This window comes from Chelonia mydas, chromosome 21, assembly GCF_015237465.2.
Source record: "Chelonia mydas isolate rCheMyd1 chromosome 21, rCheMyd1.pri.v2, whole genome shotgun sequence".
Lineage (NCBI taxonomy): Eukaryota > Metazoa > Chordata > Testudines > Cheloniidae > Chelonia > Chelonia mydas.
In genome coordinates, this window is record NC_051261.2 from 8,313,084 (window position 1) to 8,338,166 (window position 25,083).

General features: G+C 48.1%; 1 protein-coding gene across 14 annotated transcripts in view; it reads right to left on the minus strand.

Annotated features, from left to right (window-relative positions):
- Positions 1-1,078: 1,078 nt before the first annotated feature.
- ATP2B4 (ATPase plasma membrane Ca2+ transporting 4) overlaps positions 1,079-25,083 on the minus strand; it is a 102,899-nt gene continuing 78,894 nt past the window's right edge. For 10 of the 14 annotated variants that reach the window (XM_043533466.1, XM_043533465.1, XM_043533467.1 and 7 more), the window contains 7 exons: positions 24,880-24,986; positions 21,626-21,817; positions 21,191-21,404; positions 19,167-19,378; positions 17,746-17,853; positions 17,009-17,191; positions 1,079-5,337 (listed from right to left, as the gene is read on the minus strand). In XM_043533466.1, coding sequence (XP_043389401.1) covers positions 5,032-5,337; positions 17,009-17,191; positions 17,746-17,853; positions 19,167-19,378; positions 21,191-21,404; positions 21,626-21,817; positions 24,880-24,986 — 1,322 coding nt within the window. In that variant the 3' untranslated portion in view covers positions 1,079-5,031. Of the gene's footprint in view, positions 5,338-12,240; positions 12,431-17,008; positions 17,192-17,745; positions 17,854-19,166; positions 19,379-21,190; positions 21,405-21,625; positions 21,818-24,879; positions 24,987-25,083 lie in introns of all 14 variants that reach the window. The other 4 variants (XM_043533470.1, XM_043533468.1, XM_043533469.1 and 1 more) reach the window with 2 other exon arrangements.

Consider the following 25,083-nt stretch of genomic DNA (forward strand, 5'->3'; position numbering starts at 1 on the left):
TCCCAGAAGCAGCTAGTTGACAATTCATTCAAAAAAGTATTTTTTTCCTCCCCAAGAACCATATAAATTACATGCAAAACATCATACAGAGAGATTAAATATCAAAATGCAAATACAGATCAGGTGCACTTTAAGCTGGATTCTAGGTTATGGCAAACACACCAGGGTACATATTGCTTTGAAACCACCATTGTTTTTAATGTCATGCATACCACATAATATTCAGTCTTTTATTGTGTCATTTTTTTCTTTTTTTTTTTTTAAATACAAAAATACCAGTGCTTATTATACTAGTTACTGAAAAAAAACTCAAATTCAAACCTGCGTGCTCTTTTCAAAAGAAAGATTTTGGTTATTTTGTTGGTTTTTTTTTTTTTAAAGAGAATCAGATAAATATATACATACAAAGTATATTTTTGTATATATATTTATTGAGGGTTAGGAAATAAACTAAAGGCCATTTTAGCCATGGACTTTGCTGAAAGGCTAATTAACTTAACATCCCAACCACAGCCCCCTCTTTGGGGGGGGGGGGAGGGGTCAGCAGGGACATCAGAGGCATAAAGCACAAGAGGTCAGACAGCGAGGAGGAAGAGATGGGCAGAATTACTGACAAGGAAAGGGAAAAGACACCATCACGAATAGGACAGCACAAGTCACAAAGCAGCATTGTTTTTGACCCACAAATCCTAGGTAAGCCTGAAGGAGTTATGGTCACTTCTATCAGGCCGAAGTTATATTCACCACAACTACACTTAGCTTGTCCTTCTCTCAGCAAGATTTACGGCTGGGATATGTGTGTGGGGGAGTTGAGTTTTCAGAGCACATTTCAGGAGATCCTTATGGATAGCTCAGAAAATTGGTAACTTCACGAGGAGGTAGGGAAAGCAGAAGATGAAGTCATCTAAGACTTTCTCACGGCACAAACAGAACTACCATCACTCTTCCCCTCCTCTTGGGGCTGTAGCTCCCAGAGACAACAGTCAACAGCCATTTGCCCCAAAAACACATGTGAAGGCAGAAAACCTTGGGACACATGAAAATCAAAGGCCATGACTGTTTTTGGCGGGGGGTGTGTGGGGGGGGGGGGGAGTCCCTGCTTGGTGGAACACTGGAAGAAGTCACTATAGCAACCGATCTTCTCGAAGATCCCTTCCTCAGAGGGCCTGATCCAGAACCCATTGAAGGCCGTGGGAGTCGGCCATGGGCTTTGAATTGCCTCTTCCCCAGCATGATCCAAAGTTAAACCCGCCACAAATCGTCCATGCTCCCCGCAGAGAAAGCTTCTAGATGAGGGACAGACTGAACATGTTCCTCTGCCCCAGCTCATTTATTTTTACAGCCTACCCATGGCTAAAATTCAGTTTAGTATTTTTCCTTCTGGAGATTTTTTTTTCTTGTTTTGTTGTAAATGTTTTTCCTTAAAAACTTATTGCACAAAACCTTTGAAAATTAAAGTCAGATCCCTGTGCAAACAAACACCCCCCTTTCGAACCTAATCACATGATGAAAGCTCCTAGAAATGGATATTCACCATTGCACACAGGAAGTGATGTAATGTCTTTGGTACCAATCCGCCACTTGATTTAACAAAACAAAACAGACCCTACCCTTAAGAATTGGATGCAAAATAGTTTAAAGTGTTTTAACAACACAGCATTCCAAGGCAAGTTAACACGTATCACAGGAGATTACTTCATTTCCTGTCTGATATGGCACTACCTAATTCCCTCCCCCCCGACTCGTTCTGTTGGCAGTAAAAAAAAAAATAAAATAAAATAAACCTCTTCATCTTTCAAGGCATGTTTCACGAAATTCATTTAGGCTACCATGCCTTTTAAATTGAATGCACCATCTTTTTCTCTCCCCATTTTAAGTTTCCTCAATAACTTAAGCCATAGTTAGCTGCTGCCAGTTTATCACTGAAACTAAATAGAAAAAAATATTACATAAAAAAGTATGCACAATAAATGCTTATACTTTAAGCAACCAGCCATACCAACATAATTTATATAAAAACGGTTCTGTGTAATCCAACTAACTTTTAGTACAAAGATGGCTGCTCAGAGAAAGGAAGTCGATTGGAGTCTGACCAATCCTTAAGTTACCTGTCACTTTAAACTGCCAGTCATGTGATCACATTCCATTGCAGACACATGATTTACAGCTTTGTTTTCCTTTAAACAAAATACATATGGCTGACTTAAAAATATCTGTTTCTGATCTAAAGAAAACTATATTTTTTGCATAATATTTATATATAATTTCCCCCCCCTCCGACGATTGAAACTAGAACAAAAAATAAATTGACTAAAGGTAGACCAGACCCTCATGGTAACCTGCCAGTCAGAGACTTCTGGGAGTGACGTTTTAAGCACCTCCAAAGTCCCTCCCCCCCCCTTTTAAAAAAAAAAAACAAAACAGGTCTGAGGTAATAAAAACAAACAAAATCAGTGTCCCCCAAAAGTATTTAATAAATATTTACGTAAGCGCCTAAGAACACCGTATTTTCATCAGTTGTATTTTTTTTGCAAGTATTTAAAATAGAAAAATGATCTTTTAAGCAATGTAAGCTTTAGAACAGAAAAACGAAACTCCTTTTCTCTTTCCCATCAGATAGGTCATGTAAGAGACCAAGAAACAGCTACATTTCCCCCTTAATCCCTCTCAATTATAGCTCACATGAAGAATGAAAGGAATGAAGGAAGCAGGTGGGTTTTTCTGGATGAAAGGGATGGGCTTTGATTTGCAATTAAGATGCACAGGTGGTTATTTCTTCTTGGTATTGGCAGTTTGTGGAGCCTAGCATCCCCTCCTCTTTACTAGCCTTGGAGCAGAAGACCCTGTGAGAAGGACCTTTCATTGGTCTACCCTGAACAGATGTGGAATGAAGCGTGACAGCGCCAGGGCATGAGTCCGTACTGGGTTGTTTAAGGAACACTTATTTCTTGGCAAAGTACCGGGCTCCCAAGTGGCAGACGGTGCTTTGGGCAGTGCTTGGAAAAGGCACGGGAGTTTTTGCTGTGCGTTCTTTAAAAAAAACAAAACAAAACACGTCACTCTAAGATATATCTGCTTGTTGGGAAGGAGACTGGGCAAGGGCCCCTGTCCCTTTTTTGTCACAAACCCTTTAATACAGGCAGTTGCAAGTGGGTTCTCTTTTTCCTTCCAGGTACAGCTTTTAATTGAATAAGTGTTAGATAAGGGAGTAAAGTAGGTAACCTTCTACAGCATTTCTCAATGACACCAATCTAGGGCCAAACTCAGAGGTACAAAAGCACCCAGTGAAGTCAACAGGAGTTGCAGACATCTCCCATCGCTCATGATTTAGCCCTTCCTTGTCTTCACAAGTGAGTTTGCTCAAAACTATTTCACTGAGTGGCTTCGCAGATGATCAAAAGCTCAAGTCCAGGCCTCTCACCCTGCCACAACCTAAATATCAGGGGACAAACCTAAAAAACCGAGAGCCACATTAACAATTAGCACAGGACATCCTGGAACGGATTTCTCCAGAGTAAGTTACATTGGCTATGACCTTAGCTTCGCGGATCATCATTTCTTGCATCTGTCTGTAGTACTAAGATGCAACAAGACCCAGGCAAGAGGAGAGGCAAATTTGGGTCTAAGGTGCAGAGGGGACCTTTGTGACAAGGGAGAGTGGGGCAAAGCCTAGCTATCAAGCCTCCTCTGAAGTTCTGATGAAGGAGGTGCCCTTCCCTTCCCAGGAGTAAGACAGCCATGTTACAGGACAATGCCCCCATTTGCATCCAACCCTAGAGACACACAGACAGGACAAATTCCATCATGAGGCAGGTATGTACGCTGAATGGGATTGTGCAGATATGGCCAATGCAAGTATGGCCTCCCCTACTGCAGTCTCTCTTCTCTCTGTCCTAAGGGACCTGCAAAACCCCAGCCTGCCCCAGCCTTCCATCAGCAGCTGGCACTCGATTCCCATCCAGACCCCACCACCGCTTTGAAAAGGACGTACAGCACGTGGTATGTTCTTTGGGATGAACCTTAGCCGCAGCTAGCCTCACTCCAGGGCCAAAGGAATATTTAATCTGACAGTATAAAAAACCACGCAAAAACACCTCTGCTCACCAAAGCGGTTCAGAAATGATTTGCTATTCAATTACGCACAACTCTTGCTGACCATCATCATACAGTTCAAGAGCAAAACGATGCATTTAAAAAGTTCCGCAGAAAGTAAGACTTCTTATTTCCAGTCATTGCAGTTCTTGGAGAACATTCCCAGCAATGGTGGCAGCATCTCCCGTGGGACTTTGTAACAAAACAGGGTCTTTTTCAAATCACATCTTAGCCAACATATTTAAGACTCTTAAATCACCCTCCTCCCTTGTTTTTAATCACAATTAGCATGTTGGAAACAGAGAGAGAGAGAGAGAGAGAGAGAGAGAGAGAGAGATACACAAAGACAGAAAAGTAGTAAAGGTTAGGTACCATTTTTTCTCAGGTGGAAGACTGGTTTACATGCTCTAACCATCAGAATCTCCCGCAGGGAATACCAGTTTGGTTTTTCCCTTTCCTACTCTTTAACACAATTCAAGATTTTTTTCCCCGTTCAGTTTTTAAATCTGTACCTTCATGCTGCTGCTCCCCCACCCCCAAGTGTGATGTTATCAGGGGTCAAATCCCACAAGCTAAAAGACCCCCAAGTCACCCCACAAATGCACCCTCAGATGGTGAGCATGCATGTAAGACTATTTAAGACAATCTGAACCTTTTCTTTTAACATGCATTTTTCAAAATGAAAAACCCCTACGGACACACGGAACCCAACTCAAGGAGAAGAAATATCAGCTTGGCTGTTTCCCACCTGGGCGAGTACCCACTGCAAACAGCGCCCTCCCCACTCCATGAGACTCTGGTTCCTGCCACTAAATCATAAAAGGAAAACAAAATTGTATACATATGAGCAGTTAACATGAAGTGACCGCTCTGCAATATCAGTTATCGGTGCTGATATCACACAGGACTCAGGGTGAAGGAAGTATCAAAGTTCAAAGGTCAAACCGATGATTCCAGGCCGTCTAAGGGGCTTTCAAACTCTGGGACGGTGTTCTCGGCTAGATCGCTGTCCACCGCATTGTTATTTTGGTTGAGGGAGAAGGATTCACCTGGGCTACTCCCACCTTGGTTTTCGAGTCCGTCAGTCTTGGAGTCTTCTTCTGCATCGTCGAGGAATGGGGTTCGAGGCTCATCTTCCTCCAGGATGAACTCAGGGTGAGTTGAGAAGTTATGAATGGAGCTTCTGGATTCGGGTTTCTTGAGGCCATCGTATAAAGAGCTACGGAACGCATTCACCACTTTGATCTGTCAGAAGGTTGGGGGATAAACAGAGAAGAGGTGAGAGGCAGCCGTAGGGAGATCTCAGGGACTTTAGGTGAAAAATTTAAAAAAAAAAAAAAGACCACCACCACAATATGCAACAAAACTAAATAAAAATAAGAGAAATTATGGGAAACTAGGATGGCCACATGGATCAGATTCAGGAGGAGGTGTGTGATGGGGCAACCGACTATGGGGTGACTTCAGAAGCTGTAAGAAAAGAAACATTTCCAAACAGATCACTTTGAAATGAATGGAAATCAAAATGCATTAGTTCTGGTGTGTGCACGCACACGCTTCTGTGTGTTTAACAAAAAAGACAAAATAAAAGTGGAAATACAACTCAAAAGAGAGGTGGGTTAGACACAGTGATTTGGCTTCTAGGCAAGTGGGAAGTGATGCATTTTTAGTTATTTATTTTTTTAAACCTATAAAAAGGAATCAGTTTAAAGGTGTCATGGCTTCATCAACTCCGCGTGGAGCAGCAGATCCAAGCAGATGGCACTAACAACAAACGTACCCAGCCGAGCATGCAAGGAGGAAACCAAAGCGGTGCGAGTTTCCACGTTGTAGTCTAGATTCTGGTCACGAGCTTCCGATCCTTGCCTGTGCCAACACGTTTAAGGCCAGCGTTCCCAAAAGCAGCCGCTGCTTTCAGGTGCCCAGCTTGACATATGTCGGACCTGGCTTTCCAGAGACGTGAGGTGCCCACAGCTCCCATTCGCTCCGACAACCACCATGGCGGCTGAGCGCTTCTGCAAATCAGGCCCTCTGCATCTCAAGTTGGGCAGAATTTATAAAGGAGCCTAAGGCATCCCATTCACAAGTTCCTCAGGTTCCTTTGAAAATCCAAGCCTGAAAGCCTAACGCTCTCTTGCCCCACCCTGCAGTCAAGTCAGTTTATTCGGTCACAGGTTTAAGGTGCAATTCACATTTTCAACACACTAAGGTGAAGTAGGCAACGACCTGGTAACACTGCATTTTTGGTGACGGTGACTTCTCTGCTTTGCGGGATGTGGCAGGTTTCCGTGGTCACACTCACCCCAAACCCGCAAAGCCGCATGTGTGCGTGCGATGTAGGTCATTCCATTGCAGCCAATGCACATACATGGAGCACGGAAGATTGCATCCGTTCCCATGAGTGACTTGTACACAACGAACACTCAGGGTGTATGCATTCTAAAGGTCAGTTCAATGAATGCATCCTCGTACATTTAAATGGCTTCTATATAGAGCTGACAAACCAGAACCACTACTCCAAACCCTCTCAACCTTGAGAGGGCAGAGAAAAGTGCTGTCCAGATCCAAATTGCACCCTGGTTTTGCAAAATAAAATGCTACCTACTTGTTTCCCCCTCACCCCCAAGTATTTCTAATTAACCTCTGGCCATATTCCTGAGTTCCCATGCTGTCAGAGTGCCATGCCTCACATTGCATGAATTACTCCTGTCCACAGCTCCCAACTTTCCCCCGCCAATGGGCTCTGGAGAGTGCCAGGGGTCATGGAATTGCAGCCACTGGTTTAGCCTAGACATCAGCCCTCATTGAAAGTTACATTCCAAAGATGTTCATCATCATCCCATTCCAGTCATGACCTGCTGCAACCCACTGGGTTCATTCCTTCCCCCAGTGAGTGGAGGGGGAGTTCCAATCAACCGTTTGCGTTGGACGGAAATGGAGCGGATTCTGTTTTTTGAGGGCAGAAAGGATCATCCTCTAATTTCACCTCCTGCATAAATTCCTCCATGAAAAGGTCACTCAGGGATTCCTGAAGTGGAGGGAGTTGTTAGCACTCCAGTGTACTCTCAAGTCACTGCTTTAGATCGCTTTGAGCATCCCCCACCAGCAGCAGAGATCTGTGCCTTCACCCAGCCCTGGGTCACCTTCGCCCACTGCTCTGAACTCACCATCTAGTCAGTCTCGCCTACCCGCTTTCAGATGCTGCCTGTGGAGTTAAGTTATCAGCACAGTGCTCTTAGTCCTCTGGTACCTAGACTGGCCCAGAAGGGGTAGCGTGGAGCACTTCATTAAAGCATCGATACCTGTGAAGATGCACATGCCTGCAAGAGCTCCTTGCTTCTGCCTGCACCACTCCACTACAGCAGCCTCCAGCGTGTCTCAACACCCGCCCTACGTCCCAGCTAAATGGACAGAAAGCAAAGGAGGAAGGAGAAACTCAATTCCTCCACTCGCAAGTGTGCAAACTTTCTCCACTGTACCTTGGAGAAAAGGCCATCGATCCTGGTAAGTCAGGAGGGGACACCACCACCCACCTCTCATGAAATTCACTGGGTTAAATATTGGTTACTATTTCACCAGCAGACTCAACTGGAGACACCAGCCAGAATCCCTCCCACCACCACCTCCCAGACACCCAAGATAAAAACTCCCCAAAGATCTTTGGTGTCAGCACAATGACAGCATGCCAACATTCACAAAGCATAAAAAACAAGGCATTATACAAAGGGAAGCGTGAGATGAGACCCCCTTCCCCCCCCCCAACTTTACAGGCTCACAAGTCAACCTATAGGATGCCCGTGTCCCCCACTTTAACAGAGACATGCTTTTGGGCTGGCATCTCCACCCGAACAGATGATGGTGCCTCCAAGCCTCAGGATAATGACCCATGAGCATTTTGATGGAACATCCTCATTGACACCAGCATGAGGAGGGCTTTGAAAGCCAAAAGCTTTTAATCTATAAAAGTAAAACAAGCCCATCTTCATGTCACACATGGATTGATAAGAACACAAACACCGGCTTGCAGTGGCCGGAAGACAGGCAAAAACACACAGATCCGGGGGAAGACTTGAGTGTCCACCTTCACAGTGGGGAGCCATACGGCCTAACCTGTGAAAAGGGAAGGTTATATCCAGGTGGACAACATTGGGGCAGCTGGAATTCAAAGCCTTCTCTCACTAGAGCACGTCTGTGATCGATGGATTGGGCGAAGTAGCTAGAGAAACCCAGACGCTTTGGGTTCCTTCCAAGCTGAGCAAACTGGTACTCCCATTTCCTTTTCTTAACCCCCATTGCACCACAAAGCTACCGAGGAAGAGTAATGTAGAGCTGGAAAAGACCTAGGCCAAAAGGCAATGGAGGCCCATTTATATATAAGGGGGCAGAATATTCGTGGATTCTACTGGAAAAGTTTTTGGCCTTATTGCATACCAGGACATTAGTCCATCTCCCAACCATTACAGGATTATGCCTGTATATTACCCCTCCATCAGCCATGGCATGAAGCCATCAGAATATTTAACATTACTCCTCCTCCTAACTTTTAGGTACCCTTGCTTGAGGGAGTTAGCTGTGCTGGCATTAGTGCCAGAAAAACCCACTTCTCTGAAGCCTGAAGTCCCCCCCCACCCCCAAAGTGAGAACAAAACCCCAACCCTGTTCGGTGCACACTCGGATAACCCCAGAAACCAACGATCGACACACAGACCTCTGAGAAATAGGCACTGCACCGCTACAAAGCGCAACAAACAAAAACAAGCAAGCCAACCAAGAATGATAGGTCTGCGTAAAACAATGAACGCTTAGAGATTTTCCAAGCAGCCCAAGGGATTTAGACACATTCCAAACATGTGGCTAAACCCCCTAGACTGCTTTGAAAAATCCATGTGCAGCAATAAAGCTAGTGCCATCACTTGCTTTTCAGCTTTTAACACAAGTGGGTAACCTCCCCTAACAGCATGGCACTTTGTCTCCCGCCTCTGGCTAGATCACATACAGAGGTTTATCAGTCTGCTTCTTCCGCAGAGCGAGCACAGCTGCTCCTTTAGCTCAGACAGAAGAGGCTCGTGCTCTTAGATCCAAAGTTCCTGGGCTTTAACTGTGCAGGCAGTGACCTATCCAGGAGGATAATTACAACTGGTTGGTCCAGATGTCCATGTATGGTTTTGGCTTCTCTAACATGTTAATTCCCCACTCAGCTCATCAAGGAAATATTTTGTTGCCTTCCCCCATGCAGGCCCCATTATTTCTGCAGTTGATCATCGTAAGAAGCTGTCAGCAGAACTAACATAAAACCAATGCAAATTCCACCTTGTTGTTAACGGATCTGAGTAGGAAGACAAGCAAAGGAGGAACAGTTTAGGGATGGGTTCACCAGTCTGGAGAAAATAAAAGTCCATCCAAACCCTTGCTCCAAACTGGAACCACATCACTGAGGGGTGAAACATTTCACTGGCTTTTTCTCATTGTGTTTGGTTTTCAAGCATCTACTCAGCACTTCTGGGTTCAGGTGCAAGTTCAGAAAAAACTGCAAGAAATGTTGTTCTTGTTATTTGCAGCCTAGCTAGAAGCAGGATTTCTGATGCTCCTTGCAAGAAAGCCTTTCGGTGCAAGACTACCCAGCCCACCTTTGCCTCGGGTTCGGATCAAGCATCTGAACTTATCCAGATGATCCGCCCCACCCCCCAATTCCAAGCCGTAGGACGTTTGTCCATGACTAGCGAGTTTTCAGAGCACTGCATGAATTATGGCCACTTCATGGGGAGTCGAACAGTTTAAGAACTTCCCATGCAGAAATGTCTGCAATCCACAGGAGTGGCTAGAGTCTATGCAGACACACAAAGGGTGATGTCAATGACATGTTTCAATTTCTCTGAAAATGAACACCCATCTTCCATGCCCAGAACAAGGACCTGCTTTTCCTCTTGATTCCAACTTTTCCACAGCATTTCAAGCATCAGCTACACTGGGAGTTTGCCCCAATTCCAGCCCCTGGACTAGGTGAACCCAGGCAAACCCCTAGGTCAAGCTACCACTTGTACTGGCCAAGCTCACTGGTCCTTGAAACGGAGATCAACCATGCAAAGGTGTGGCTTGCAGTGCTTTACCCTATTCAGACTAGGGCCTTGGTGGAGCTGGGACACCGATAGCTGCAATCAGGGCAAAAATTCCCCAACGGAGACGCAGCCTAAATCTACAAGCCACCAGCTTTGGTTCACTCATGAGGTCTCCCCTTTGTTACATCACCACCCAATTCAGGACTGCTGAGATCTGGCACTGTAGGACTTTCCACCAGGAAGTAATAAGGGGAAAGACAGAGCGGCTCAGTTAATCTGTATTCAGGGATACACAGTTTTTAGAAGAGAGAACAGCAGAAAGGAAGTAGAGCCAAGTCTAGATAAAATGGAGGGAACCCTTAGCAACCTGGTTTAGCTTTTGCGAAAGTTGTTATCTGGTAGGGCTCATCGATTCCCTCCCGCAATCAAGTAGAACATTAATCAATGAGCAAAAATGGTGTTTTGGTGGAACACATCGGCATCCACTATGTTTCCTTCCCTTTGCTGGAGCTCTATTGTGTGGTTAAATATATTGATCATCCTCCCCCCAAACTGAGCAAATTCCCTTCTGAGAAGCCCATTACGCTGGTGCATAGAGGCACAAGTAAATAAAAAGGCAAACCCCTATAAATTCACTAGGTGGAAGTCTGACCCCACTGAATGGCAAAACTCCCACTGACTTCAACAGGGCCAGGATTCCCCCCCTCCCCCAAACTTGGCATCTAAATTTGCAAAGCGCTTGAAGATCTATGGATGGAAAGTACCATAGAAGAGCTAGGCATGATTAACTGTGCACTCGCAACCTTGGCAGGTTCAGTGCCAGGTGTTTCCACATGTAAGTGGACAGTGAGATTCTATAAACATTTTTAAAATCAGCTGTCTAGGTGACCTACCTAATTTACACATACAGGGTGAAATTCAAAGGCCCAGAAACAGGCCTACATGCCAGTAGCGTCCCATGTAAGGCCCCAATTCATGGAAGCACTTACACACGTGCTTCCTACTTAGGACAGCATTAAATAGGGAGGTCATTTGTCTGCTTATAAACCAGGCAGTCCTTTTTTGAGGTGCTTTGTACCCCGTCTGAGACAAAACTGGATGTGGTTTTGTCTTGTATCGGACTGGGGATGCCATAATTAAGTGCATGCTCTCCCCCCACCCCCAGCATGTCCTCGTACGGACTGCGCATGCAAGGTCACATGGGCGGGGGTGGGGCGGCACGCTCTTCAAAATGGCAGCCTCCCATGTGGTATGACCGCACATGCAAAGTCATGTGGAGGGGGTTGGTGCCATGCAGGTGGTGGTAGGCCCACACTGTGCCCAGAAGTACTGGACCGTTCAATATTCTGGACACGTGCGATGGGCCCCATAGCATTAAATGATGCTTCACTCTCAAAACGTCCTCAAGGCCCACTGACTGGGATTTAAGCACGTGCTTAAGAGCGGACTCGATTAGGGCCCTAAGACCTCACAACAGTGCTTTGGGGGGGGGGGGGGGGGACTTAAGCAGTAGTCCTCTGCACCGGGCTCTGTCAATTCCAGTGACTTGTGGCTCACGCAACATGCAGGTTCTTGTGAAGGCCAGTCTGGGGCCTGTTCAACTACAAGTTAGCGCTAAAGCTAAGCGGTCCCACTGACCTCCAACAAGCCAAGACTTAAGGGAAAACACCAGCTCAGAGGATTTGAGGAGAGCCATGTCAGAAATCCTGACTTGTGGAAAGAATGGCTTCCCCCATTTTATTGGAGGGGTCCTTCGTCCCACATGGTTCTTTTAAAGAACCTCAAATTTTGCACCCATGAGAAGGAAAAAAAAACATCCATCAAAATCCTGCAAGGAGGAGAAAAGATAAAAGAAGCAACAAGGAGGAGAGAAGGAAACAAACCGGAAAGGGTTTTAAAACATGGTTAAAGATGCAACAGCTTTAAAAGAAACAAATGGCCTCTCCACCCTGCCCCTGCATCGAGACAAGGAATCATTGAGCCAAGTCAAGGATAAAAGAGGAGGAAGAGAGAACAGGTTTGGTTAGGTCGATGCAAGTGCTTTCTCGTGGTTATTAGGAAGTCATGCATTGTAATAGAGACTATCACTCACTGCCCGCAGTAGGAGATGCAGCAGCAGCAGCAGCAGAAGTGGTGGGAGTGGAATTGACGGAGGAAAGAGCTACATGGGTTGGGCTAGAAACATGTTTTACATCGTGGTGCTGGCTCACGATGGAAGGCTGTCTCCTGAGGGCTCCCTGTAAAGAGGAGGCGCCGGTCTGGAATGTGTAAACTACGTCCATCTGTAAAGAATCAGAGAGTGAGATAGCTTCGCCCCACAGTCAGAGACCAAGAGGAAGGGGGGAGGGAGGAGGGGAGGCTGGGCAGACAGGGACAGACACAAACAAGACAATAAGGAAGAGAGGATGGAGGTGGGTAGGGAGAAGAGCGGAAAAACCCATTTCAGATTACATTCCCATAAACACAGTTTTGGCAGGTGATCCAAAAGCAGAGACATGGAGCAAAGATTAGACGTTAGCTTTCAGCCTTTCCCTCCCTCTCTCTGTAGTTTGAATCAGGTGCAATCTTTACAGGCCCAAAGGAGTCGGGGCAGTGAGGGGAAAGGATCTAGTATATAAAGGCAACCTGCAGGAGGTGCGGAAAGAGACAGAGCGGGAGGGGATGGGTGCAGATGTGAGCTGGCAACTGATACAGTGTGCAGCCTGTATTCTAGAAAACGGCAATGGGATAGAAAAGCATTTCCAATCAGTCAGGTCTTTCATTGGACTGAGTAAGAGGCTGACTCCGGAAACACGCCGAGCGTCCACAACTCCCACTAAAGCCAAAAGGGCTCACAGATGCTCAGCACCTCTCAGGATCAGGCCCTGAACCACCCAGTGATTTATGCAAATGCCCTAAATATAAAGGAAAAACAAAACCAAACCACAACAGCTATGAAATAAGGAAGCAGCCGCAGTGTCAGCCTGCGGACACATTCCAAGGAAGGATGCTCAGAGCAGTAGCCAGTTACACCTGGGGATTTACACGGCGCTGAATTTTGACTCTCCTAGCTCTCTCTTGGTCCACACAGGTAGAACCAGGCGGCTACGTGTCCCTGCAGCTTCCTTGTGTTTCTGGCCACTGCCCTGGTCACGTGATCCTTATTAAAAAGGCCTCCCCAAGGAAGGGCACGCAGCTGCCCAGTCCATCTTAGTGGGTATTCCATGCACGGCTTTGCCATTTCCTGGTTTCATTCTCATACTGCAATGCAGGCACGTTTTTCCTGCGACCAGCCAGGGCTATCGTGAAAGAATCACTGCAGTTTTCTTTTAAGGCACATTTGTTTAGGACACTCCCCTGGAAGCCTAGAACTCCAGGGTTTTGATCTCCAGGCAGGTGTGCTGGGATTTGCAGGACAGACATACGCTGGAAAGAGCCCAGGGCTTTGCATAGTGTTGCAAAAGCAAGTAGCATTTTTCACGAGGCAAGAACGCAAAGCTTCGTCAGTAAACGGGCTCCAGTACGGACGCGTTGGGCACTGCATGGTGGCCACTGGTATCGCTACCTCAATTCTTCCGACTGGTTTGGAGGCAACGCCTAGGACCTGCATCACCTCTGCAGCACTACATTACAGAAATTTCTACCTACCGTACTCCGGCAAGTCTGGATCGTTCTTGTAACGGGATGGTATTCCCAAAGGCGTTATCACACGGCAGGCTAGCTTGAGAAATTAGCAAACGCAGCCGGTGTCCCAATGACCAGCAACATCTGACCCCAAGGCAATTGGTTTTCCCCATATCCCATTGCAAAAATAACCCAGTCTGGCAGATACAAGCCAGCACCAAAGCTTAAAAGAATAGGAGCTCAGACGACAAAAGTCACATGTTGGCTTCAGTCATATGTACCCCCCGGCTTGTGTTTTTCCACACACAACTCAGTGACCTCAATGTGGGCCATGCTCCAATATAAATTTTTTTAAACCACATACACGTGGCTTTGGTGTGGATCACATGCATTTCCTATGTGCTGCAAAAATAAAAAAAAAGTGTCACACTTAGGCTGTGAGCACCACAATTTCCACATATGAAACAGGACATGCATGCAAATCCCACATGGGCACATCTCCCAGTCCAGTGGGCTTAAGGAACCTTTTGCCGGTTGGCCACTGTTCTGGAAGCAGGTACCTACACTTGAACAGTGCCCAAGCTTCATGAATCCAACGTGCACGAGAATACTGAGGCCTCATCTCGGCACCTCTGTTCCATGGAGTGGCCCCAGCTCCCCTTGTTTCTTTGAAATGCAGCCACCCTAAAATTCTCATTCCAAGTGTATCACATGATTCTGAAACACACAAAACAAACACTGCTCCCTCCTTATCCCTTGTATGTTTAACAATCGGACGGTAACTCTGGCAGGGTCCCTAGGCAGGAGGAGTAGAGGTGGTCAGATTGGTATCTTCACATTTGGAAACCTCTAGTAGCCTTTGTGGTGGAAAGAAAAGGTGAACGTGGGGTGGGGTGGGTGTTTGCTTGCTTGGGCAGGGAAGAAGAAACCACTGTACAAAGCCAAGAGGATATAGCCTGGCAGATATGGGTCTCAGGAGATATTTCTTCTTGGGTTTATAATAGCTTCCATGTGCCACACATGGACTTACTCGCAGATATTGCCCTGAGCTCCCACCCGAATGACACCTCCTCCTGCTTCTCCTCGGAGGAATTTCACTCTAAAATTCCCACCGGACTCGGATGCCAGAGGGAAGCATCCCCAGCCCCTCAAAACCCGCTCTGGTAGTGCATGGTTTTGTCAAAGGCAGGAGAGTTGGGAAGGAAAAATAAATGCGTGACAATAACCAAAAGGCAGCTCAGCGGTTATCCCACTCCCTTCCCCCTTGTGTCTCATCACTGGGCTCTGGTTCCTGGGAGCTGGGTAAAAAGCAAAGGGAAATGAAAGGACTGGCCCTTGCTGTGCCTATGAGGCTGCAGTGGTAGGGAGCAGACAGACTCCTCCAGGCAGGTAAGTTTTCCAGAGGCCTTTGAGGAAGATGCTTTCTGGCTATCAATTCCCCCCTCAGACTTGTTTAGCTGGAGCAGGGCAATGGCGACGCTCCAGGTCGACAGATGCTGGGCCCCGCTCCAAGGGGCTGAAAAGCCCCTGCTATTCCCAGCCGGACAGCTCATGTTATTAGGCAACTGCCCAATCTGCAGCCAGGACGCCAGAGGGCAGGGGAAGAACGGACAGGCCAACACAAGGGAAATACCCAGAGCAGATGAGGAGGGGGAATGAATGTGCCACTTGCAGAAGAGCGTGAATTCTTTGTTCCTCACATCCACGCTGACTACACGAGCTTCCTAGCACGGCATTTGACCCAGGAAAGCAAGGAGGAGAGCCCGCTGCTAGCAGTGCTGGGAGCACGCTTCAGGAGCTTGCAGGTCACGGGGCATTGCATTCCTCACTTTGGCCTTTGCCTCCCACCTCTTCACCCCCAGCCTTGTACCTTCCCAATGTGGGGCAGGAGGTGAGCAGGACAGAGAAAGCCTCTACCAGCATGGAGCAGAGGGGGCCCTGGGGGCAGGGAGTGGGTGCTTAACAAGAGAAACATTGAGAAGGGAATGGCTGGTAGAGAAACGTGAGCAGCTCGTGTGCAAGCTGTATTCTCCAGGATGAGACGCTTCCTTTCAGGGGGAAAAAGCAGAGGAGGGTCCCAAGGACAAATATGCTCTTTGGCAAAAACAATTAAAAACGGTCAGTGAGATTTTTAAAACTGCAATGGAAAAAAAAAAAAAAAAACTATTAAAGAAACCAAAACCAGGCTTCTTTCCCTCGTACAATTCTCCCCTTCTAGCTACAGCATGGGGGACAGTAGATGGAGAGGCCCATGAGAGGGGACTTATCGGGAGACTGGGGGAGCAGCAGGGAAGAGGAGAGATAAATAAAACCAATGGGGAGGGAGTGTGAAAAGTCACCGTGGTACGGATCACCACCACACTGCTCTGGCCGCCTTCGCAAGAGAGCGTGTTGGCTCCAGAGTGGTGAAAGCCAGTAATGCTTGTGCAAACAGCTGATGCGGAAGAGCCCCAACTTCCCTGCTGGGAACAGAGATGGGCACTCAAAAGTCCCAACAAGCAGCTCTACCACTCCACTAAACTAAGCCAGCCTGGCTCTGCTGAGCTCGGGCTGTTGTCCTCATCTTGAGCCTGGGGTTTGAAACGGCTTGATCCAAAGGCCGCTGAAGTGAATGAGAAGAGGACATGTGGGGAAGGGAAAGGGGTGGAGCTTTGATCCCTATAGAACGGGGTTCTTACACACCTGCAATGCAGAAAAAAAAGGAGAACACCTGGGTGCTAAATGCCCCATCTCCCGCAGCGTATTCAACTCCATCCCGGACTGCAGGTAGACAGGCCTTCCTAGAGCAGGATCTTTTGTCAGGGCTCGGCTAAGGCTGCCCAGCATCTACTTCCCACTAGGGGAGCAGCCATCCTGCAGATGATGCTTAGAAAAAGGCCGACTGATATCCATCCAGCTGCACCATCCATGGTTACAAGGTCACCTGCCCAAGCCCCATTAACATAGAGGGCCATGCAGCTCTGAGCCCCCCCCCCAGCTGTGCAAGGCACAGATCCCTCCTCACAGTAGCTACAACCCCCCACTCTCATTGTAGCCCTGGCCCCACTGGGAATCGGGCATGCTATGCACACACGGCTAAGCAGCAGTGCCTGGCTCGCTGATCAGAAAGGCCCTGGCAGTGGGAATTCTAGACCCTGGAGGGGCTGAAGTGTCACCATGGCCACGAGGAGCCGCACAGGGAACAGGATGGCCCTCGATCTCTTCGGCCAGGGCCCCTGGGAAAGCAGGAAGCGGCACCTCAGTGCCCCACACAGTACCTGAGTCTGTATCCTGTTGAGGCCCCTGAACCACAGAATCTGCCCCCGCCGGAGCTCCATTTCAGCATGGTCAATCTCATCCATGTCCTCCGGCAGGTCCTCTTCTGGAATATCCTCCTTGGTGGTACCATGTCCAGCTTCCTTCAGGAACTTCAGCTGACTGGTCGGAACACTGCAGATCAGCTACAGAGACACAGGAAACCATGGGTTAATCCCTCGCCATCAACTGTACCGACCTGGGCGTGACACATCTGCGCTCCCCATCCCCCAAGAGTCCCCCGGCAGTATTGCTCAGGCTGGCTTGCCTGCAGCCCCGAGCGGCTCAAAAGGCAGTAGTTAGAAAGAGGGAGAGCCCTCATCTGCCAGCCTAGAGCAGCACTCCCCTCCAATGCTTTATGGCAACCCCCCAGGGTATATATGGGTGGGGGGGAGGGTGTTCATCTCACAGCCCCAGCCAGAGGACGAGAGCTCTCCCTCTGTTTTTAGCAGAAGGAAGCAAACTTGCGGGGGGGGGGGGGGGGGAGAGGAGGAAGTAGGGAGACACTAACTCCTGTATAGAATCATAGAACTGGAAGGGATCTTGAGAGGTCATCTAGTCCAGTCCCTTGCACTCATGGCAGGACTAGGTATTATACAAATGTGTTTGTGTAGATGGAGGGATAGTGATCCGATGTTTCCATTGGGGCTGTGGGTTTGGAAATATACCGTGGGGGTGGGGTCATCAGCCCAGCCCTCACCTGGCCCCAAAGCAGCTCTCCAACACCGATAAAGATGCACCAGAGCCACTGGCTCAGGGTGAGCCCGGAGCAGCTGAACGGCTTCCCACCAAACTCCACGATGAGGATCTGCAGTGCAGGAAAGAAGAGCACACGCCGGGGGGCTGTTAGAGGGGACACGCAGTCAGAGAGGTTGCGTGGCATTTGGGAGTTTCTTCCTCCTCAAGCGGCCGGTTCGGGATGCTTCAGTGTAGGCCAGTGGTGTCACTGGGTGCAGGACAGCAAAGCTACAACTTGGGGGGGGGGGGGGGGGGGGGGCTAGAAAATGCTAAGGATTTCCCACCAAAGGCATTTGGAGGGAAAGTATTTGCCCTTGAAAATGTTCAGTTTTTTTACTCCACATCACCCGCATTTTAAAAAAACAAGTTTTCCGAACTGTTTTTGACTGACAAACCAGAAAATTTCAAAAACTAAAAAAAGTTGAAAAGGTGGTTTCTCATAGAAAAAAAATTTCCACTGTAAGAAGATTTTGATTAGTTCTCCCAATCCTGTTCCAGTTTGCACCCGGGTCGGGCCAGTATATTGGAGCAGGTATTTCATCCAGACCCAGAAAAGGGTCAAAGAAACCACAACAACTTCCCTCTCCTTGTGCTTTATCCTCTTTCATAGCCCAGTGTCGCAACACCGAGCAAAGGGCATCGTCTGGACAGCTCTGGAAACCCTCTCTCCAATAAATGCTCTTTGCAGCCGAGCTCCCCAGATGCTGTGAGAGGAGGCTTCTGCGCCACACACCCAGCCACTCTCAAATTTTCCCCGTCTCAAAAGGGAGTGGCAGGCTTAACAACTAGGCACACGCCAAGTGTTTTTACTGAAAAATGGACAAAATTAACAGCCCAGGCAGTGGCCTGTACAGGATGTACAATTCAGAGCTGTAAAACTCCAAACCCCAGAGCAACAGAATGGAAACTCTGCATGCTCATCCATGTCAGCATCTGGCTGGGAGTCGGGCCAGAACCTTTTATCTAGCCCCACCTTGACTGCAGGGCTCTGGATGAAATGGACCCTGAATCCAAACTACTTCTTGGTCAGGCAAAACTCAGTTTTCAAGGCCATTTCTAGCTCTATCTAGGGGTATATAGACCCATCACCGTAGTATCTGAGCAGCTCATCAGCATTAACGCATTTATCTTTGCAACACCCTGCAAGGTAAGGAAGGACCATTATCTCCATTTAAAGGTGGGGAACTGAGGCACAGAGAGGCTAAGGAGCTTGCCCAAGATCACAGAGGGTGTCTGTGGCAGAGCAGAGAATGAAACCCTGCTCTCCTGAGACCCAGGCTAGTGCCCTAACCACTGGCCCATCCTTCCTCTCTTCAGCACACACAGTCTGTCTATCTCTAGTCCACACGCACCCACGCTGCTCTCAGCGCCCGTTGCCGTTACCTGGGCAGCAAAGGTTCCCAGCACCACCGTGCAGAAGATGGGATTCCGGAAGATGGCATCAAAGACGTTCCTCTCGCCGTGAATCTTGCGAGCGTTGATCTCGTTGAACAGCTGCATCATGACGAAGGTGTTGAAGACAATGGTGTAGTGTTCGGAGGGCGGGGAGTGCAGTGGCGCGTTCCGGCCACTGTCAATATCAAAGAACTTCTCACCTATCAGACAGGAGGTGAAAGAGAAACTTGGTGGGTCTTTTCCCTGCCCCTTTCATGCGTAACCTGGGATTTGAACGGACACTGCAGAAGGAGCAGTGTTGGCCCCATGATTGGAAAGAGACAAAGCAGGGGAGGTAATCTCTTATCGGCCCATGGTTCCTTCACATGCCTATCACACCACCATGCGGTGGACCTCACCCAGTGCCCTAAATGCCCCAATAGCAACTCTGTAGGTGACACCAGACCATCACTACGCTCTTGAATGAGCTCGCACAGGAAAACAATAAGACAAACACACTACATCACCTGTGGGTGACCACTTTTCACAAAGCGGTCACTTGATCTGTCCTCATCCTCAAAGGAAACCTGCACAAACACCTTGAAAAGAAGAGACTGGACATTTAAGTTCACTACTCTGCTAGACACTGAAAATCATGGACAGAATAGAAATACTGGATTTATGGCCTATTACAACAATCTACTCCAATCCACCCCGTTCCACCCAGCTACTTCTCACCCCGCCGTCCTCCTTCTCCACCTTATGACTGGAGGGGTGGAAACAGGCCACTTCACCTTGAATGGTCTTTGAAAGGTGTTAACTATTTATGCTAAACAATCTGTTCCACCTCAAATTTAGCAGGGACACTGAGGCTGTGTGTACACTACAGATTACTTCGGTATAAGTTATGTCACTCGGAGTGCAGACAGTGCCGTCAGCAGGAGAACTTCTCCCATAGCTACCGCCTCCCGTGGAGGCAGGAGTCATGAAGCTGACTGGAGGGCTCTCCCCCGTTGGCTTAGAGAGTCTTCACCAGAAGTGCGCTGTAAATGATGTCGTGTAGACATAGCCCGAGTCACTTTCCCAGCCCTGAAGAAGAGCTCCGTGTAGCTCGAAAGCATGTCTCTCCCCCGCAACAGAAGTTGGTCCAGTAAAAGATAGGACCTTCCCCCAGTTTGGCTTTCTAATTGCAGGAGAAGCTGGATTATGGAAACATGGGGGGTGGACAAAGGGAATGTGGGGAAACAGATGCCTGTCTCAGTTTGTTTGACTGAGGGCACCAGCAAAGTGCAATACATCATGGATAAGCCAGGCAGAGCCCATTCAGACACCTGGATATCCCTGCGTTGGGCCCCACAGGAGGCACTGGAAGTCTTTAAACAGATGGGAATGTAATGCCATACAGACAGCCATGGATGGCCACGTCCTTCCTTCATCCCAAGAGGATCAGCAGCAGCAGCTCCCTCCCCCCTCTCGCTGCCCTCTGCCGTCCCCGACACGAAGCTTCCACCTCAGGGAGCCGAGCGCCCACTGGGTTCTCGGCCTGCATGAGGCGGCTGTTCAGAGCGGGCGGTAGCTATGGTTTGTGTTGTGGATGCTGACTCACTTGGCATTAGACCGAGTCTCACCAAGGTCATTTCCACACAGCAGCCACCTGCAGTAGCTGCGGAGCAGGGCCAGAACTGAACGACTGATCTCGACGTTTAAGGTCCTATAGGCTTATTACGGATCCCAGGAGCCAATCCATCTCCAGCAGCAAAATAAAAAAAAAAAATAGAAGTGTTCATTTCATTAACCCTTTACTTAGTGGAGAGCTGAAAGAAGGAGCCACTTTCTTGGCTACAGCGTGCTCTCTGCACCCAGTAGATTAGATTCTGGTGCAGACAATGGGATTCACTGAACTGGGGTCACTGTAGGTGGGCACATGCCCAGCTGGATTAGATAGCCTACCTGGATTTACCTCTCACTGGTTTAGAGGCAGAGGGGGTGGCTGGTGTGGAAGTTCCCCCTCCCCTATGGCCTCAGAGACTCACCTGCAAAGAGCAGAGTGAAGATGATGGTGAGCTGGTACACTGCGTGCCCCAGGATGTTCTTCATCATGGTGCGGGAGATCAGGGGCTTGTTGCGGCCGTACGGCCGGCGCAGCAGCAGGGACTCCGAGGGGGGCTCTGTGGCAAGGGCTAAGGACGCAAAGGTGTCCATGATCAAGTTCACCCACAGCATCTGGACGGCCTTCAGCGGAGAGTCCTGCAGAGGGAGAAGAATCCCCCAAGGAGAACGTGGTCTCTTTGCTCAATACAGAAAACCACCACCACCACCTCTGCTGCTCACCGGATGCTTTGTCATGATTATTTTGTCTCCCCCACCCACCCCCAAGGTCTCTTGGCGAGTCAGCAGCTAAGCCAAGGACTCCTGGCTTCAAGTCCCATCCAGCTCTAAGCACTAGGATGCTCCCCAGGCCTCCTTACCTGTGTGATGCAGGCTCCTGTGAAAGCGACGATGACGGCCACCACGTTGACTGTCAGCTGGAACTGCAGGAACTTGGAGATACTGTCGTACACGTTGCGGCCCCACATCACCGCCTTCACAATGCTGGTGAAGTTGTCGTCCGTCAGGATGATGTCCGAAGCTTCTTTGGCCACGTCGGTGCCTGCGATGCCCTTGAGGGGGAAACAGAGGGTCGATGAGTCATAAGAACAGCCATACTGAGTTAGACCAAAGGCCCATCTAGCCCAGTATCCTGTCTTCCAACAGTGGCCAATGCCAGGTGCCCCAGAGGGAATGAGCAGAACAAGTAATCAAGTGATCCATCCCATTGCCCATTCCCAGCTTCTGACAAACAGAGGCGAGGGACATCATCCCTGCCCATCCTGGCTCATAGCCATTGATGGACCTATCCTCCATGAACTTATCTCGTTCTTTTTTGAACCCTGTTATCGTCTTGGCCTTCACAATATCCTCTGGCAAGGAGTTCCACAGGTTGACTGTGCGTAGTGTGAAAAAAATACTTCCTTTTGTTTGTTTTAAACCTGCTGCCTATTAATTTCATTTGGTGGCCCCCTAGTTCTTCTGTTATGAGGAGTAAACAACACTTCCTTATTTACTTTCTCCATGCCAGTCATGATTTTATAGACATCTATCATATCCCCCCTTAGTCATCTCTTTTCCAAGCTGAAAAGTCCCAGTCTTATTAATCTCTCCTCATTCCGAAGCCATTCCATACCCCGAATCATTTTTGTTGCCCTTTTCTGAACCTTTTCCAATTCCAATGCATCTTTTTTGAGATGGGGTGACCACATCTGCACACAGAATTCAAGATGTGGCTGTACCATGGATTTATATAGAGACTATGATATTTTTGGTCTTATCTGTCCCTTTCTTAATGATTCCCAACATTCTGTTCGCTTTTTTGACTTCTGCTGCACACTGAGTGGATGTTTTCAGAGAACTCTCCACAATGACTCCAAGATCTCTTTGAGTGGTAACAGCTAATTTAGACCCCATCATTTTATATGTATAGTTGGGGGTCACTGGGCAAACTGTCCACCTCCCCATGCCAGTGCTCTGCTTCTTCCCAGAGACAGGCCTGTTGCACAACGCTGACAAGCCTTGGAAGTTTGGATCCAGATCAGACCTATGACCAGAATGAGCCCGCTTCTATCTTTACAGGACACCCTCTATGCTTGGAACAGCTTCCCACATCCTATGCACCAAGCACCTTCCTTCCTACCTGGGGACAGCAGGCTGTCAATTCTGGTGTGGGATCCCCTGCCAGCACCCCTTACCTCACGAGTGTTGAAATGGAGCAGGCAACAATAGTCAGTCTTTAAGGTGCCACCGTACTCAGTGTTGTTTTTGTGGATACAGACTAACACGGCTACCCCCTGATACTTAAAAGAAGCTATTTCCCCTTGATCCTTTTTGCTAAGTGTTCATACAAACAGGGACCATTGGGATCCAGAAGCACGCTCTCTCTGCTAGGGAGCTCCAGAGAAACAGATGGGCTTCCCCCCAAAATTGCACCCAGTATAGTTCATTTGCTGGCAGAGGTGTCTGAGGATTTACTCTCCCGTGTTTGGCACACACCCCCGCCCCGCTCCTCTGGTCTTAATTTAGACTGTAATCCTGCAATGAGCACCAAACCAGGTGGACCCCTGTGCCCACTGCAATCTCTCTGGGGCAAAGACTCCCTCTGTGTTTTGCAAAGCGCCACATACATCTAAGGCACTCCACAATGGCCATTTAAAAGAGATCAGGCTGCTTGCTGCAGTAATCAGTCGTGGGCACTAGAAGGTGCTCAGTTTCCACAGATGCTGCCATTGCCAGGAGCAAAGGCACAGCTACACGCAGATGTGTTAAGTGGAAGCAGCTTCATGATTTTGCCTAATGCTCTCCTGCTGGGTCCTGCTGAGCCTGGGTATTGGGAGATTTTGTCCCTAGCTGTCAATTCCCTGGTTTGGTAGGAGGGCAAACGTGACTCTGAATTTTGACCACATTGTTTGTTTCCCAGTCTCCGGAGTCCATCGTCAGAGATAAACAGTAAGGGGCCCTTAGTTTCCTGTTGGGAAAGTCCATCCCCACAGACTGCAGCAGGGCAGCCATTCTTTTCAATTCTCAGCACAACACTCAGCCCCAAAAAGGATTGGTCATCGGATTTCAGCACCCGATCCAGTCACCTCTCCGGCTGTAGAACGCCTACGTCCAGCCTGCAAACTCAAGACCTTAGTTTTAGCCAGCGATCAAGTCCATTGCTTGGACTAAATCAATGAGAGAGAAAGATAGAAAACGATGTTGCAGGGGCTCAGGAGGATTAAATGGGCCTGCAAACCCTTTGAAATCCCAGGTCTGCAAAATGGCTTCCAACAGATCTTTGTTTAAAGAAAATTCCAAAAGGAATCTGTTTAAACATACATACATTCCCCTGTAGTGGCTGCAACCCAAACACTGCAGCCTTATGCTAGGGTACCAGAACCTGACCATGAAACGGACTAGAAACCAGGGGAAAAATGACCAGTTTATTTTCCTGGTTCCATTTGAAAGAAATGCAGAAAAGTAGGCAAACAGTGTTAACAGCAAAGCACGAACTAGATTTTCAGATTCTTTCTGGGTAAATAAGCTAATGCATTAACAGAAAGATAAGACTTGGGGTTGTTTATTTTCCGTTTGGGTCAGTAACTCCAGGCCTGGGTCCTTTCAGCCAGGCTCCTAAATACATGTGACTGATTTGCAGAGGTGCTGAACATCTGCACCTACCATTGTCCTGAGCCTATACGAAAACCAGGCTATGTTTATTTAGGTGCCTATGTGTGGGTTTAGGACATTAGCTTTCAGCAGCCAAGTTTGAACGTTAAGGCTAGGATTCTTAATCTGACAATGTCCCTTTAAGAATGTAAAAGGAGGGAGGGTTCGTCTTTAAGCCAGGATAAGAGGATTGTTTCTCGGTATGGGATATTTTCCAGGACCCTTGTGGCAAAAATCCTATAGCATTTAATACAAAGCGATCACCTCCCTGCAAAATTTTTGAACCATCTTATGAAGTCTATAGAGAATTTTATAGCAGGGATAAAATTCTATAGGATGATTAAAATGATCTCCTCTTCTATTACATCCTGTAAGCCTTTGCGTGATTCCTATACCAGAAAAGGTTTTCACTCCTCTTCAAATCCATAGGATGTTTCTAACACAATGCAGCACACGGAGAAAGACTCATGTTCTTCCATACCATAGCAAATCCAACATCAGCTTTCTTCAAGGCTGGGCCATCGTTGGTCCCATCCCCAGTCACGGCCACCACCTGCCGCCGCTCTCCGACAGTGCTGTCAATAATTCCTGAAACACAGACACAGGGCTCAAAGGCAACAGGCCCCAGCGTGGGCTGCTTGCACAGATGGAGCTGCACTGGGTAGCGGTTGGCCTGGGAATCACT